General features: G+C 61.3%; 1 protein-coding gene across 1 annotated transcript; it reads left to right on the top strand.

Annotated features, from left to right (window-relative positions):
* Positions 1-289: 289 nt before the first annotated feature.
* LOC126653204 (EGF-containing fibulin-like extracellular matrix protein 2) lies at positions 290-15,159 on the top strand (the record flags this gene model as incomplete). The annotated part of the gene is given in 13 exon segments (XM_050340723.1): positions 290-342; positions 4,763-4,778; positions 5,256-5,283; positions 5,286-5,303; positions 7,301-7,449; positions 7,451-7,526; positions 10,209-10,227; positions 10,229-10,323; positions 12,917-13,033; positions 14,068-14,187; positions 14,789-14,804; positions 14,806-14,866; positions 15,130-15,159. Coding segments are annotated over 13 exon segments (798 nt in total), but the record flags the coding sequence as incomplete, so codon positions are not given.
* Positions 15,160-15,510: the final 351 nt, after the last annotated feature.

Here is a 15,510-nt window from a genome sequence, read left to right as displayed (position 1 = left end):
CAGGGGTCCCCAGTGCCGGGGCTGTTTTAGGGGGTCTCTGGGGGTCCCAGGGCTGTTTTGGGGTATCTCGAGGGTCTCTCCTGGTTCTCCCCATTTCCCCCAGATGTCGATGAGTGCTCAGGGGTCCCAGGGCTGTTTTTGGGGGTTTCTGGGGGTCCTGGGGCTGTTTTTGGGAGTTTCTGGGGGTCTCAGGGCTGTTTTGGGGTCTCTCCTGGTTCTCCCCCTTCCCCCCAGATGTCGATGAGTGCTCGGGGGTCCCCCGTGCGGGAGGCTGTTTTAGGGGTCTCAGGGCTGTTTTGGGGTCTCTCTGGTTCTCCCCCTTTCTCCCCCAGACGTGGATGAGTGCTCAGGGGTCCCCCCGTGCGGGAGTCCATGAAGTGCCTGAACCATTTCGAGGTACCTCTGCCTGCCCGCTCGGCCCGCTGCTCAGCCCCGCCCCGGACCCGCCCGGCCCGCCCCTCCGCCTCAAGCCCCGCCCCTCCGCCGGCCCCGCCCATCGGCAGGCGCTGCCCCCAGCTACGGCCCGCCCCAGCGGCACCTGCACAGAGTGAGGGGAGAGCTTAAAGAGATGTGTCAGTAGGGGCAGGGCTAAATGAGGTGTGGTGTGGGCAGGGGTTAAATGGAGGTGTGGTGTGGGGAGGGGCTAAATGGGGTGTGGTGTGGGCGGGGTTAAATGGGAGTGTGGTGTGAGGAGGGGCTAAATGGGGTGTGGTTGGGTGAGGCTAAATGGGGTGTGGTGTGGGTGGGGCTAAATGGGGGTGTGGTTGTTGGGGCGGGGCTAAATGGGGTGTGGTGTGGTGTGGGGCTAAAGGGGTGTGGTTGTTGGGGCGGGAGCTAAAAGGGTGTGGTGTGGGCGGGGGTTAAATGGGGTGTGGTTGTTGGGGGGCGTGGCTAAAAGGGGTGTGGTGTGGGCGAGGCTAAATGGGAGTGTGGTTGTTGGGGTGGGGCTAAAGGGGGTGTGGTGTGGGTGGGGCTAAATGGGGTGTGGTTGTTGGGGCTAAATGGGGTGTGGTTGTTGAGGCTAAATGGGGTGTGGTTGTTGGGGCGGGGCTAAATAGGGTGTGGTGTGGGTGGGGCTAAATGGGGTGTGGTGTGGGTGGGGCTAAATAGGGTGTGGTTGTTGGGGCGGGGCTAAATGGGGTGTGGTGTGGGTGGGGTTAAATGGGGTGTGGTGTGGGCGGGGCTAAATGGGGTGTGGTGTGGGTGGGGCTAAATGGGGTGTGGTTGGGGGTGGGGTTAAATGGGGTGTGGTGTGGGCGGGGTTAAATGGGGTGTGGTTGGGCGGGGCTAAATGGGGGTGTGGTTGGGGTGGGGTTAAATGGGGTGTGGTGTGGGTGGGGTTAAATGGGGTGTGGTTCTTGAGGTAGGGCTAAATGGGGTGTAGTTGGGGTGGGGTTAAATGGGGTGTGGTTGTTGGGGCGGGGCTAAATGGGGTGTGGTGTGGGTGGGGTTAAATGGGGTGTGGTTGTAGGCGGGGTTAAATGGGGTGTGGTGTGGGTGGGGTTAAATGGGGTGTGGTGTGGGCGGGGCTAAATGGAGTGTGTGTGGGTGGGGTTAAATGGGGGGTGGTTGGGCGGGGCTAAATGGGGTGTGGTGTGGGGCGGGGCTAAATGGGGTGTGGTGTGGGCGGGGCTAAATGGGGTGTGGTGTGGGCGAGAGGCTAAATGGGGGGTGTGGTGGGGCGGGGCTAAATGGGGTGTGGTTGTTGGGCGTAGGCTAAATGGGGTGTGGTGTGGGGCGGGGCTAAATGGGGTGTGGAGTGTGGTCAATGTGGGTGTGTCTGTGGGTGTGTCTGTGGGTGTGGTCAATGTGGGTGTGGTCAATGTGGGTGGAGTCAATGTGGGTGTGGTCAATGTGGGTGTGTCCATGGGTGTGGTCAATGTGGGAGTGTGGGTGGAGTCAATGTGGGTGTGGCTGTGGGTGTGGTCAATAGTGGGTGTGAGTCAATGTGGGTGTGGTCCAATGTGGGTGTGGTCAATGTGGGCTGTGGTCAATGTGGGTGTGTCTGTGGGTGTGTCTGTGGGTGTGGTCAATGTGGGTGTGGTCAATGTGGGTGGAGTCAATGTGGGTGTGGTCAATGTGGGTGTGGTCAATGTGGGTGTGTCTGTGGTCAATGTGGGTGGGGTTAATGTGGGTGTGGTCAACGTGGGTGTGGTCAATGTGGGTGTGGTCAATGTGGGTGTGTCTGTGGGTGTGGTCAATGTGGGTGTGGTCAATGTGGGTGTGGTCAATGTGGGTGTGGTCAATGTGGGTGGAGTCAATGTGGGTGTGGTCAATGTGGGTGGGGTCAATGTGGGTGGGGTTAACGGGGGTGTCACCCCAAGACTGGGGGTCCCTGGGAGGGTCTGGGGAGTCCTTGGGGGTCCCCAAGATTGGGAGTCCCTGGGCAGGTCTGGGGGCTCCCTGGGGGGGATTTTGGGGTTCCAAATGTCCCCTTTTTTTATCCCCCCTTCCCCCCAGACGTGGACGAGTGCCTGGGGGTCCCCCAAGACTGGGGGTCCCTGGGAGGGTCTGGGGTGTCCTTGGGGGTCCCCAAGACTGGGGGTCCCTGGGAGAGTCCTTGGGGGCTCCCTGGGGGGATTTTTGGGTGCTGGGTGTCCCCCTTTTTACCCTCCCCAGGCGTGGGCGAGGTGCCTGGGGGTCCCCAAGACACCCACTACGGCGGCCGCGGAGCCTGCCGGGCTTCAGGTGAGACCCCAAAAATGGGACCCCCTAAACCCCTGAGCCCCCTGAACCCAAAATACCCCCCCTGGAGCCTGCTGAGCCTCAGGTGAGACCCCCAAAAATTGGGACCCCAAAACCTCCTGAACTCCCAAACCTCCTGAAAACCCCAGAGCCTGCCTGGCTTCAGGTGAGACCCCCAAAAGTGGGACCCCCAAAACCCCCTGAGCCCCCTGAACCCAAAATACCCCCCTGGAGCCTGCTGGGCCTCAGGTGAGACCCCCAAAGTGGGACCCCCAAAACCCCCTGAGCCCCCTGAACCCAAAATACCCCCAGAGCCTGCCGGGGTTCAGGTGAGACCCCCCAAAAATTGGGACCCCAAAACCCCCTGAGCCCCCTGAACCCTAAATACCCCCTGGAGCCTTCCCGGCTTCAGGTGAGACCCAAAAGTGGGACCCCAAAACCCCCTGAGACCAAAATACCCCCTGAACCCAAAATACCCTCCCCAGAGCCTGCCCGGCTTCAGGTGAGACCCCCAAGAATTGGGAGCCCCAAAACCCCCTGAGCCCCCTGAACCCAAAATACCCCCTGGAGCCTGCTGAGCCTCAGGTGAGACCCCCAAAAATTGGGACCCCCAAAACCCCCTGAGCCCCCTGAACCCAAAATACCCCCCCTGGAGCCTGCTGAGCCTCAGGTGAGACCCCCCAAAAAATGGGACCCCCAAAGCCCCCTGAGCCCCCTGGGCCCAAATACCCCCTGGAGCCTGCCGGGGTTCAGGTGAGACCCCCTCAAAACCGTCCCATTTCACCCCAAAACTGGGCTGGGGGGGGGGATGGGAAGAGCACAGGGGGTCCCCAGAGAGGGGGACCCCTGAGTTGGGGTTTCCCTGCAGGCACCAGGCCCTGTGGGAGCGTTACATGGCAGCCATCAGCGCCTGCCTGCTGCGCATGTACCACGAGTGACCCCCCAAAACAGCACCCCAAAAACGGGGGACCCCAAAACAGCACCCCAAAAACGGGGGGACCCCGAAAACAGCACCCCAAAAAATGGGGGGACCCCAAAACAGCACCCCGAAAAATGGGGGACCCCAAAAACCGACCCCTGATCAGCGCCTGCCTCCTGAGCATGGACCACGAGTGACCCCCCAAAACAGCACCCCAAAAATGGGGGACCCCGAAAACAGCACCCCAAAAAATGGGGGACCCCAAAAATGGACACCATGAAAAATGGGAGACCCCAAAAACTGACCCCTGGATCAGCACCTGCCTCCTGAGCATGGACCACGAGTGACCCCCCAAAACAGCACCCCAAAAACGGGGGACCCCAAAACAGCACCCCAAAAAATGGGGGACCCCAAAAATGGACACCCCAAAAATGGGGGACCCCAAAAACAGCACCTCGAGGAATGGGGGACCCCAAAAAATTGGGGGGGGACATCCCCAAAATTTGGGGTGGGGGGACCCCAAAATTTGGGGGGTGTTTGTAATAAAAGCTCGGTTGGAAACGGAGCTGATTTGGGAGGTGTCTGGGGGGAGGGAGGGGGATTTGGGGTGGGGGAGGGCAGGATTTTGAGGGGAGGGGCAGAGTTTTGGGGGGGCAGGGGTCAGGGTTTAGGGACCCCCACAAAATCTAAACTAGGGGGGAGGGCAGAGTTTGAAGGAGGGAGGGTGTCCTAATCTCCATTTGGGGGGAGGGGCAGAATCCCCGATGATTTTGGGGGGAGGGGATGGATCGAGGGGTAGGTGGGGGAGGGCTTTGGAATTTTTGGGGAAAGGGGAGGAGCCTGAGGCGGGGAGGGGGCCAGAGCCGAGCAGGGTAAGTGAGGCCACGGGGGCTTTTTTGGGGGGGAGGGACGCTTCATCCCTCCCCACCCCGCCATTCTCGGGAGTCCCCCAAGTCGCCCCTCCCCCAATTCCCCCCTCCCCATCCCGCAGAGGGAGGGGCAGCCCAGGAAGATGGAAGGAGGTGGGGGAGGGTGGCAGATTGAGGGTGACCCCCTCAACTCCCGCCCCTCCCCAGCGCGATGAGCCCCCGCTTCTTCCTCTTCCTCTTCCTCTTCCTCATCCCCGGCGCGGCCGCCGCAGCCCCGGAACCGGAAGAGGCCGGAGGATTACACGGTGGGGAGGGGCGATTTTGAGGGGAGGGTGGGAGAAGGGGACCCCCTCCCCATTTAAACTCTCCTCCCCTCCCCCAAAAAAACTTCTTCTTTAGCCCCTCCCCTTTCTCAAACTTTTCGGGGCCGTTGTGGGGGGGTAGGGGGAGGGGCGAAGGGTGTGGGGAGGGGCTGGAGGGGTCCTGGTCCCCCTCTTAAACTGTCCCAACCCCCAAAAACAATCCTGATTCCCCCTAAAAACTCCTCTCTGGCCCCTCCCCAAACTTTTGGGACCGTTGTGGCGATGGGGAGAGGGCGAGGGAGTGAGGAGGAGGGTGGGGAGGATCCCAAACCCCAAAACCACTCCTGATCCCCCAAAAACCTCTCTGGCCCTCCCCTCCAAAAAACTTCGGGGCTGTTGTGGGGAGGGCGGGGATGGGGAGGGAGTGGAGGAGGGGTCGAGGGTGTATTTTGAGGAGGGTGACCCCCTGTCCCCTCCCAGGAGTGCAGCGATGGGTACGAGTGGGACCCGAGACCGAGCACTGCAAAGGTGGGGAGGAGGGGCCCAGTTTGGGGGAGGGGTCCCAGTTTTGGGGGAGGGTCCCCAGTTTTTGAGGTGGTCCCCAATTTGGGGGGAGACAATTTTGAGAGGGCCAATCTGGGGAGGGCCCCAATTTTTGAGGGAGGTGACCCCAGTTTGGGAGGAGGATCCCCAATTTTGTTTTGGTGGGGAGGTTACCCCATTTTTTGGGGGGGTGGGGGGTACTCTCAGGGGTCCCGGGGCTGTTTTGGGAGGGTCTCACATCAGGGGCTGGTTTTGGGGGGTCTCAGGGCTGTTTTTTGGGGGCTCTCAGGGCTGTTTTTGGGGGGATCTCGGGGGTCTCTCCTGGTTTTCCCCCCCTTTCCCCCCCCCGATGTGGATGAGTGCTCGGGGGGTCCCCCCCCATGCCGGGGGTGTTTTTGAGGGGTCTCAGGGCTGTTTTGGGGGTATCTCGGGGGTCTCTCCTGGTTCTCCCCCCCTTTCTCCCCCCCCAGATGTCGATGAGTGCTCGGGGTCCCCATGCCAGGGGGTGTTGTTTTGAGGAGTCTCAGGGCTGTTTTTGGGAGTCTTGGGGCTGTTTTGGGGTCTCTCCTGGTTCTCCCCCTCTTTGCCCCCAGGCGTTGATGAGTGCTCAGGGGGTCCCCCCCCGTGCCAGGGGTGTTTTTGGGGGGTCCCAGGGCTGTTTTGGGGGTATCTCAGGGGTCTCTCCTGGTTCTCCCCCTCTTTTGCCCCCCCCAGACGTTGATGAGTGCTCAGGGGGTCCCCCCCCGTGCCGGGGGTGTTTTTGGGGGGTCCCAGGGCTGTTTTGGGGGGGTCTCAGGGCTGTTTTTGGGGGGTCTTGGGGCTGTTTTTGGGGGTCTCTCCTGGTTCTCCCCCTCTTTTCCCCCCCCCAGACGTTGATGAGTGCTCCGGGGGTCCCCCCCCATGCTGGGGGTGTTTTTAGGGGGTCTCTGGGGGTCCCAGGGCTATTTTTGGGGGTCTCTCCTGGTTCTCCCCCCCTTTTCCCCCCCCCAGATGTCGATGAGTGCTCTGGGGGTCCCAGGGCTGTTTGGGGGGTCTCAGGGCTGTTTTTGGGGGTCTCTCCTGGTTCTCCCCCCCTTTTCCCCCCCCCAGACGTGGATGAGTGCTCGGGGGGTCCCCCCCATGCCGGGGCTGTTTTTGGGGGTCTCTGGGGGTCCCAGGGCTGTTTTTGGGGGTCTCTCCTGGTTCTCCCCCCCTTTTCCCCTCCCCAGACGTGGATGAGTGCTCAGGGGGTCCCAGGGCTGTTTTGGGGGGGTCTCTGGGGTCTCTCCTGGTTCTCCCCCCCTTTTCCCCCCCCCTAGATGTGGATGAGTGCTCAGGGGGTCCCCCCCCGTGCCGGGGCTGTTTTTGGGGGTCTCAGGGCTGTTTTTAGGGGTCCCAGGGCTGTTTTGGGGGTCTCTCCTGGTTCTCCCCCTTTCCCCCCAGATGTCGATGAGTGCTCAGGGGTCCCAGGGCTGTTTGGGGGTTTCTGGGGTCTCAGGGCTGGTTTGGGGGTCCCAGGGCTGTTTTGGGGTCTCTCCTGGTTCTCCCCCTTTTCCCCTCCCAGACGTCGATGAGTGCTCAGGGGTCCCAGGGCTGTTTTGGGGAGTCTCTCCTGGTTCTCCCCCTTTCTCCCCCAGATGTGGATGAGTGCTCAGGGGTCCCCCGTGCAGGGGCTGTTTTGGGGGTTTCTGGGGGTCCCAGGGCTGTTTTGGGGGTATCTCGGGGGTCTCTCCTGGTTCTCCCCATTTCCCCCCAGATGTCGATGAGTGCTCAGGGGGTCCCAGGGCTGTTTTTGGGGGTTTCTGGGGTCCTGGGGCTGTTTTTGGGGGTCTCTGGGGGTCCCGGGGCTGGTTTTGGGGTCTCTCCTGGTTCTCCCCCCCTTTCCCCCCCCCCAGATGTCGATGAGTGCTCAGGGGGTCCTCCCGTGCGGGAGGCTGTTTTAGGGGGTCTCAGGGCTGTTTTGGGGGTCTCTCCTGGTTCTCCCCCCTTTCTCCCCCCCCCAGACGTGGATGAGTGCTCAGGGGGTCCCCCCCCGTGCCGGGGGTCCATGAAGTGCCTGAACCATTTCGGGGGGTACCTCTGCCTGCCCCGCTCGGCCGCGCTGCTCAGCCCCGCCCCCGGACCCGCCCCGGCCCCGCCCCTCCGCCTCAAGCCCCGCCCCTCCGCCGGCCCCGCCCATCGACGGGCGCTGCCCCCGGCTACGGCCCGCCCCAGACGGCACCTGCACAGGTGAGGGGAGGGCTTAAGAGTGTGTCAGTAGGGCAGGGGCTAAATGGAGGTGTGGTGTGGGCGGGGTTAAATGGGGTGTGGTGTGGGGAGGGCTAAATGGGGTGTGGTGTGAGGCGGGGTTAAATGGGGTGTGGTGTGGGAGGGGCTAAATGGGGTGTGGTTGGGTGGGGCTAAATGGGGTGTGGTGTGGGTGGGGCTAAATGGGGTGTGGTTGTTGGGGCGGGGCTAAATGGGGTGTGGTGTGGGTGGGGGCTAAAGGGTGTGGTTGTTGGGCGGGGCTAAAGGGGTGTGGTGTGGCGGGGGTTAAATGGGGTGTGGTTGTTGGGGCGTGGCTAAAAGGGGTGTGGTGTGGGCGGGGCTAAATGGGGTGTGGTTGTTGGGGCGGGGCTAAAGGGAGTGTGGTGTGGGTGGGGCTAAATGGGGTGTGGTTGTTGGGGCTAAATGGGGTGTGGTTGTTGGGGCTAAATGGGGTGTGGTTGTTGGGGCGGGGCTAAATGGGGTGTGGTGTGGGTGGGGCTAAATGGGGTGTGGTAGTGGGTGGAGGCTAAATAGGGTGTGGTTGTTGGGGCGGGGCTAAATGGGGTGTGGTGTGGGTGGGGTTAAATGGGGTGTGGTGTGGGCGGGGCTAAATGGGGTGTGGTGTGGGTGGGGCTAAATGGGGTGTGGTTGGGGGTGAGGGTTAAATGGGGGTGTGGTGTGGGCGGGGTTAAATGGGGTGTGGTTGGGTGGGGCTAAATGGGGTGTGGTTGGGGTGGGGTTAAATGGGGTGTGGTGTGGGGTAGGGGTTAAATGGGGGTGTGGTTCTTGGGGGTGGGGCTAAATGGGGTGTGGTTGTGGGTGGGGTTAAATGGGGTGTGGTTGTTGGGGCGGGGCTAAATGGGGTGTGGTGTGGGTGGGGTTAAATGGGAGTGTGGTTGTTGGGGCGGGGTTAAATGGGGTGTGGTGTGGGTGGGGTTAAATGGGGTGTGGTGTGGGCGGGGCTAAATGGGGTGTGGTGTGGGTGGGGTTAAATGGGGTGTGGTGTGGGCGGGGCTAAATGGGGTGTGGTTGTTGGGGCGGGGCTAAATGGGGTGTGGTGTGGGCGGGGCTAAATGGGGTGTGGTGTGGGCAGGGCTAAATGGGGAGTGTGGTGTGGGCGGGGCTAAATGGGGTGTGGTGTGGGCGGGGCTAAATGGGGTGTGGTGTGGGCGGGGCTAAATGGGGTGTGGGTGTGGTCAATGTGGGTGTGTCTGTGGGTGTGTCTGTGGGTGTGGTCAATGTGGGTGTGGTCAATGTGGGTGGAGTCAATGTGGGTGTGGTCAATGTGGGTGTGTCCATGGGTGTGGTCAATGTGGGAGTGTGGGTGGAGTCAATGTGGGTGTGGCTGTGGGTGTGGTCAATGTGGGTGTGGTCAATGTGGGTGTGGTCAATGTGGGTGTGGTCAATGTGGGTGTGGTCAATGTGGGTGTGTCTGTGGGTGTGTCTGTGGGTGTGGTCAATGTGGGTGTGGTCAATGTGGGTGGAGTCAATGTGGGTGTGGTCAATGTGGGTGTGGTCAATGTGGGTGTGTCTGTGGTCAATGTGGGTGGGGTTAATGTGGGTGTGGTCAATGTGGGTGTGGTCAATGTGGGTGTGGTCAATGTGGGTGTGTCTGTGGGTGTGGTCAATGTGGGTGTGGTCAATGTGGGTGTGGTTAATGTGGGTGGGGTCAATGTGGGTGGAGTCAATGTGGGTGTGGTCAATGTGGGTGGGGTCAATGTGGGTGGGGTTAACGGGGGTGTCACCCCAAGACTGGGGGTCCCTGGGAGGGTCTGGGGAGTCCTTGGGGGGTCCCCCAAGATTGGGGGTCCCTGGGCAGGTCTGGGGGCTCCCTGGGGGGGATTTTGGGGTTCCAAATGTCCCCTTTTATCCCCTCCCCCAGACGTGGACGAGTGCCTGGGGGTCCCCCAAGACTGGGGGTCCCTGGGAGGGTCTGGGGTGTCCTTGGGGGGTCCCCCAAGACTGGGGGTCCCTGGGAGGGTCTGGGGGCTCCCTGGGGGGATTTTTGGGTGCTGGGTGTCCCCCTTTTTACCCTCCCCCAGGCGTGGGCGAGGGTGCCTGGGGGTCCCCCAAGACTGGGGGTCCCTGGGAGGGTCTGGGGGCTCCCTGGGGGGGATTTTGGGCTTCCAAACGTCCCCCTTTTTACCCCCCCTCCCTCCCAGACGTGGATGAGTCTTTGGGGGGTCCCCCAAGACTGGGGGTCCCTGGGCAGGTCTGGGGGCTCCCTGAGGGGGATTTTGGGGTCCCTTTTTACCCCCCCTCCCCCCCAGATGTGGATGAGTGTCTGATGGTCCCCCAAAAGACTGGGGTCCTGAGGGTCCTTGGGGTCCCGAAGACTGGGGGTCCTTGAGGTCTGGGGCTCCCCAAGACTGGGAGTCCCTGGGAAGGTCTGGGGGCTCTCTGGGGGGGATTTTGGGGTTCCAAACGTCCCCCTTTTTTTACCCCCCCTCCCCCCCAGACATGGATGAGTCTTTGGGGGGCTCCCCCAAGACTGGGGGTCCCTGGGAGGGTCTGGGGGGTCCTTGGGGGTCCCCCCCAAGACTGGGGGTCCCTGGGTGGGTCTGGGGGTCCCCCAAGACTGGGGGTCCCTGGGCAGGTCTGGGGTGTCCCTGGGGGGGATTTTGGGGTTCCAAACGTCCCCCTTTTTTACCCCCCCTCCCCCAGACGTGGACGAGTGCCTGGGGTCCCCCGTGCCGGCCCAGCCAGGATTGCATCAACACCCGGGGGCTTGAGTGCCGCTGCCCCCGGGTACCGGCCACCCGCAGCACCGAGTGCGTCGGTCAGTCCGGCTGGGGGGCTGGGGGGATTTGGGGGTGGGGAGAGGGTTTGGGGGGTTATGGTGGGGCTGGGGGGGATTTGGGATGGGTATGGGGTGATATGGGGGCTGGGGGATTTGGGGTGTAGGGGGATATTGGGGGCTCTAGGGGAGGATTTGAGGGGATTTGGGAGGGGTATGGGGTGATATGGGGAGCTGGGGATTTGGGGTGTAGGGGGATATTGGGGGCTCGAGGGAGGATTTGGGGGATTTGGGAGGGTATGGGGTGATATGGGAGCTGGGGGGATTTGGGGGATTGGGGGGTGGGGAGAGGTTTGGGGTGTTATGATGGGGCTGGGGGATTTGGGAGAGGTATGGGTGATATGGGGGCCGGGGGATTTGGGGGATTGGGGATGGATATGGGGGCTGGGGGGATTTGGGATGGATCTGGGGGTGGGGGGTTTATGATGGGGCTGGGGGATTTGGGGGGGGTGGGAGAGAGGCTTGGGGGTTATGGTGGGGCTGAGGGGATTTTGGGAGGGTATGGGGTGATATGGGGGGCTGGGGGATTTGGGGTGTAGGGGGATATTGGGGGTCTCAGGGGCTCAGGGGGATTTGGGATGGATCTGGAGTGATATGGTGGGGTCTGGGGGATTTGGGGGATTTGGGAGTGGGAGAGGGTTTGGGGGTTAGTGGCTGGGGTGGATTTGAGGGGGTATGGAGATATGGGGCTGGGGGATTTGGGGGTAGGGGGGATATTGGGGGCTCTAGGGGGGATATTGGGGGGATATTGGGGGAGATTTGAGGGGTGGGAGAGGGTTTGGGGGTTATGGTGGGGTGGGTCTGGGGGTCTGGGGGATTTGGGGGTGGGAGAGGGTTTGGGGGGTTATGGTGGGGCTGAGGGGTCTGGGGGGGGTCTGGGGGGATTTGGGGGGTGGGAGAGGGTTTGGGGGTTATGGTGGGGCTGAGGGGTCTGAGGGGGTCTTGGGGGATTTGGGGGTGGGAGAGGGTTTGGGGGGTTATGGTGGTGGGCTGAGGGGTCTGGGGGTCTGGGGATTTGGGGGTGGGAGAGGTTTGGGGGCAGGTAGGCTGGGAATTTGGATGGATATGGGGTGATATGGGGGCTGGGGATTTGGGGGTGTAGGAGGGATATGGGGGCTCATGGGGATTTGGGGGATTTGGGAGGGAGTGGGGTGATATGGGGAGCTGGGGGATTTGGGGGTGGGAGAGGGTTTGGGGTGTTATGATGGGGCTGGGGGATTTGGGAGGGGTATGGGGTGATATGGGGAGCTGGGGGATTTGGGGGTGGGAGAGGGTTTGGAGGGTTATGGTGGGGCTGGGGGATTTGGGGGGGGTATAGGGTGATATGGGGGGCAGGGGGATTTGGGATGGATCTGGGGGCTGGGGTTATGGTGGGGCTGGGGTTTGGGGGTCTGGGGATTGTGGGAGTGTAGGGGGGGCTCAGGGGGATTTGGGATGGGTGTGAGGGTGACATGGGGGCTGGGGGATTTGGAGGGTGTGGGGCTGGGATTTAGGGGGTCTCAGGGGATTTGGGGGTCACTTGGGGTGGGGTGTGGGGGTGATCCTGGGAGTCTTGGGAGGGGCTAGGGGGTTTGGGCTGGGGCTTGGTGGGGGCGAAGGGGCTTAGGGGGTAGAAGCTTCAGGGGTGTTTCTGGGGTATTTTGGGGTGATTTTGGGGGTGATTTTAGGAGCATTTCTGGGGGCTGCATTTCTGGGGTATTTTGGGGCGATTTGGGGTTGATTTTTGGGTGTTTTTGGGGGTGATTTCGGGGTGGTTTTGGGCACAGATGAGGACGAGTGCTGGGCGGGTGTTCCAGGGGTGTTCTGGGGTTATTTTTGTGTGATTTTTGGTGCGTTCTTGAGTTGATTTTGGGGTGGTTTTGGGGATGTCTTTGGGGTTGATTTTGGGGTGGTTTTGGGGGTGATTTTGGGAAGGTTTTGGGGGTGATTTTGGGGCGTTTTGGGGGGTTTGGGGGTGATTTGGGGGTGGTTTTGGGGGTGATTTTTGGGTGGTTTTGGGGGTGATTTTGAGTTGGTGTTGGGGGTGATTTTGGGGTGTTTTTGGGAAGGTTTTGGGTGTGACTTTGGGAATGTTTTGGGGGTGATTTTGGGGTGTTTTTGAGGGGGTTTTGGGGGTGATTTTGGGTTGGTGTTGGGGGTGATTTTGGGATGTTTTTGGGTGTGATTTTGGGAATGTTTTGGGGGTGATTTTGGGGTGTTTTTGGGGGGGTTTTGGGGGTGATTTTGAGTGGTGTTGAGGTGGTTTGGGGGCGATGCTTTGAGGGTGGTTTGGGGGTGATTTTGAGGTGGTGTTGGGGGTGATTTTGGGGTGGTTTTGGGGGTGATTTTGGGAAGGTTTTGGGGGTGTGATTTTGGGAAGGTTTTGGGGGTGATTTTCAGGTGGTTTTGGGGGTGTTTTGGGGGTGATTTTGGGTGAATGGTTTTAGAGGGGTGATTTTGGGGTGGTGTTTTGGGGGGGTTTGGGGTGTTTTTTGAGGTGTTTTTGGAGGTGATTTTGAGGTGGTTTTGGGTGTGATTTTGGGGTGTTTTTTGGGGGATTTTGGGGTTATTCTGGGTTGATTTTGGGGCTCTGCAGATGAAGATGAGTGCCAGTTCCGCTGGTGCCAGCACAGCTGCGCCAACTCCCCCGGTGCCTTCTCGTGCCGCTGCCACCCCGGCTTCAGCCTCGGCCCCGACGGCCGCTCCTGCCTCGGTCAGAGCCCCCCAAAAAACAGAAAAAATCACCCTGAACCCCTCCCAAAAATCACCCCGAGTGCCCCCTGACCCCAAAAACCTGCCCTTGTCCCCCAGTCAACCCCGAGACCCCAAAAACCTGCCCCTGTCTCCCCCCCGACCCCAAAAACCTGTCCCTGCCCCTTTTTTAGCCCCCAAAAACCTGTCCCTGTCCCTTTTTTAACCCCTTCAGACCCCAAAATCCTGTCCCTGCCCCTTTTTTAGCCCCCAAAATCCTGTCCCTCTCCCTTTTTTAGCCCCAAAATCCTGTCCCTGTCCCTTTTTTACCCCCCCAGACCCCCCAAAACCTGTCCCTGTCCCTTTTTTAGCCTCCTCAGACCCCCAAAATCTTGTCCTTGTCCCTCCAGACATGGCTGAGCGCTCGATAGGCGCCCACTGCTCCAAAAAAACCCTCCCAAAAATCACCCTGAGCCCCCCCAGACCCCCAAAATCCTGTCCCTGTCCCTTTTTTAGCCCCAAAAATCCTGTCCCTGTCCCCCCAGATGTGGCCGAGTGCCTCGTGGGGCGCTCGCCCAAAAACCCCTCCCAAAATCACCCTGAGCCCCAGACCCCAAAATCCTGTCCCTGTCCCTTTTTAGCCCCAGACCCCAAAATCCTGTCCCTGTCCCTTTTTACCCCCCAGACCCCCAAAATCCTGTCCCTGTCCCTTTTTTACCCCCCCAGACCCCCAAAATCCTGTCCCTGTCCCTTTTTTAGCCCCCAAAATCCTGTCCCTGTCCCTTTTTTACCCCCCCAGACCCCCAAAATCCTGTCCCTGTCCCTTTTTAGCCCCCAAAAATCCTGTCCCTGTCCCTTTTTACCCCCCCCAGACCCCCAAAATCCTGTCCCTGTCCCTCTTTTAGCCCCCAAAATCCTGTCCCTGTCCCTTTTCCCCCCCCAGATGTGGCCGAGTGCTCGATGGGTGCTCGCTGCTCCAAAAAACCCCTCCCAAAAATCACCCTGAGCCCCCCCAGACCCCCAAAATCCTGTCCCTGTCCCCTTTTCCCCCCCCAGATGTGGATGAGTGCTCGATGGGCGCTCGCTGCTCCCAGCGCTGCCTCAACACCTTCGGCTCCTTCCGCTGCCGCTGCCGCCCCGGCTTCGCCCTCGGCCCCGACGGGAGCTCCTGCACCGGTGGGACCCCCAAAAAACCCCCCAAAATCCACACCCCATCCCCCACGTGGGGCTGGGACACGCCCACAGGGCTGGGGACACGCCCACAGATGAGAGCTCCGCCCACAGGGTCATGACGTCACCACCACCACCACCCCACTTTTGGGGTCTCTGATCCCCATTGGGGGTCTGTGTTTTCCCCCCCAGGTTGGGGGTCTCTGATTCAACCCCCCATTGGGGGTCTCTGTTTTCCCCCCCAGGTTGGGGGTCTCTGATTCAACCCCCCATTGGGGGTCTCTGTTTTCCCCCCAATTGGGGGTCTCTTTCTGATCCCCCCCCACATTGGGGGTCTCTGTTTCCCCCCTTGGTGGTCTCTGATCCTCATTGGGGGTCTGTCTCTGTCCCCTCCCCCCGGGGGTCTCACCATGTTTCTGTCCCCACCATTGGGGGTCTCTCTCTGACTCCCCCTCTCAATTGGGGGTCTCTGTTTCCCCACCCCCGAGGGTCTCTGACCCCTCCCCTCAATTAGGGGTCCCTCTCTGACCCCCCACATTGGGGTCCTCTCTGACCTCCACATTGGGGTCCTCTCTGACCCCCCCATTGGGGGTCTCTCTCTGTGCAGATGTCGATGAGTGCCGGGGGGGTCTCGTGCCAGCACCGCTGCCAGAACCTCCCGGGGGCTTCAGCTGCCTCTGCCCCCGGCTACGCCCACAGGGGGCCTCTGCCAGGGTAGGGGGCTTTGGGGGGCTGGAGTTATGGAGGTGGTCTGGGGGTTTATGGGGCAGTTTGGGGGTTATAGGCAGTTTGGGGGTTTTGGGGTGGTTTGGGGGTTTATGGGTGGTTTGGGGGTTATGGGGTGGTTTGGGGGTTATGGGGTGGTTTGGGGGTAGTAGGGGGCAGTTTGGGGGTTTATGGGCGGTTTGGGGGTTTTGGGGTGTTTTGGGGGGCTTGCAGTCTCTGCCCCCGGCTACGGCCACAGGGGGCTCTGCCAGGGTAGGGGGCTCTGGGGGGGTTTTGGGGCGGTTTGGGGCAGTTTAGGGTGGTTTGGGGGGTTTATGGGGGTTTTGGGGTGGTCTGGGGGCTTCAGCTGCCTCTGCCCCCCGGCCACGGCCACAGGGGGCTCTGCCAGGGTAGGGGCTTTGGGGGGCTGGGGGGGTTATGGGGATTGGGGGGCGGTTTTGGGGGTTTTGGGGGGCACTGAGGTGGTTTATGGGGTGGGGGCCAGGTGGGATTTGGAGGGGCTGGGGTGTGTTTGGGGGGGTCTCTGGGGCAGTTCCTGGGGGTCTCTGAGGTGTTTTTGGGGAGTTTCTGGTGCATTTGGGGTCTCTGAGATTATTTGGGGTC

The sequence above is a fragment of the Myiozetetes cayanensis genome, unplaced genomic scaffold (genome assembly GCF_022539395.1).
Source record: "Myiozetetes cayanensis isolate MyiCay16 unplaced genomic scaffold, myiCay2020 scf966, whole genome shotgun sequence".
NCBI lineage: Eukaryota > Metazoa > Chordata > Aves > Passeriformes > Tyrannidae > Myiozetetes > Myiozetetes cayanensis.
The sequence above is the reverse complement of the archived record's forward strand: the minus strand, read 5'-3'. Positions and strand labels throughout refer to the sequence as shown.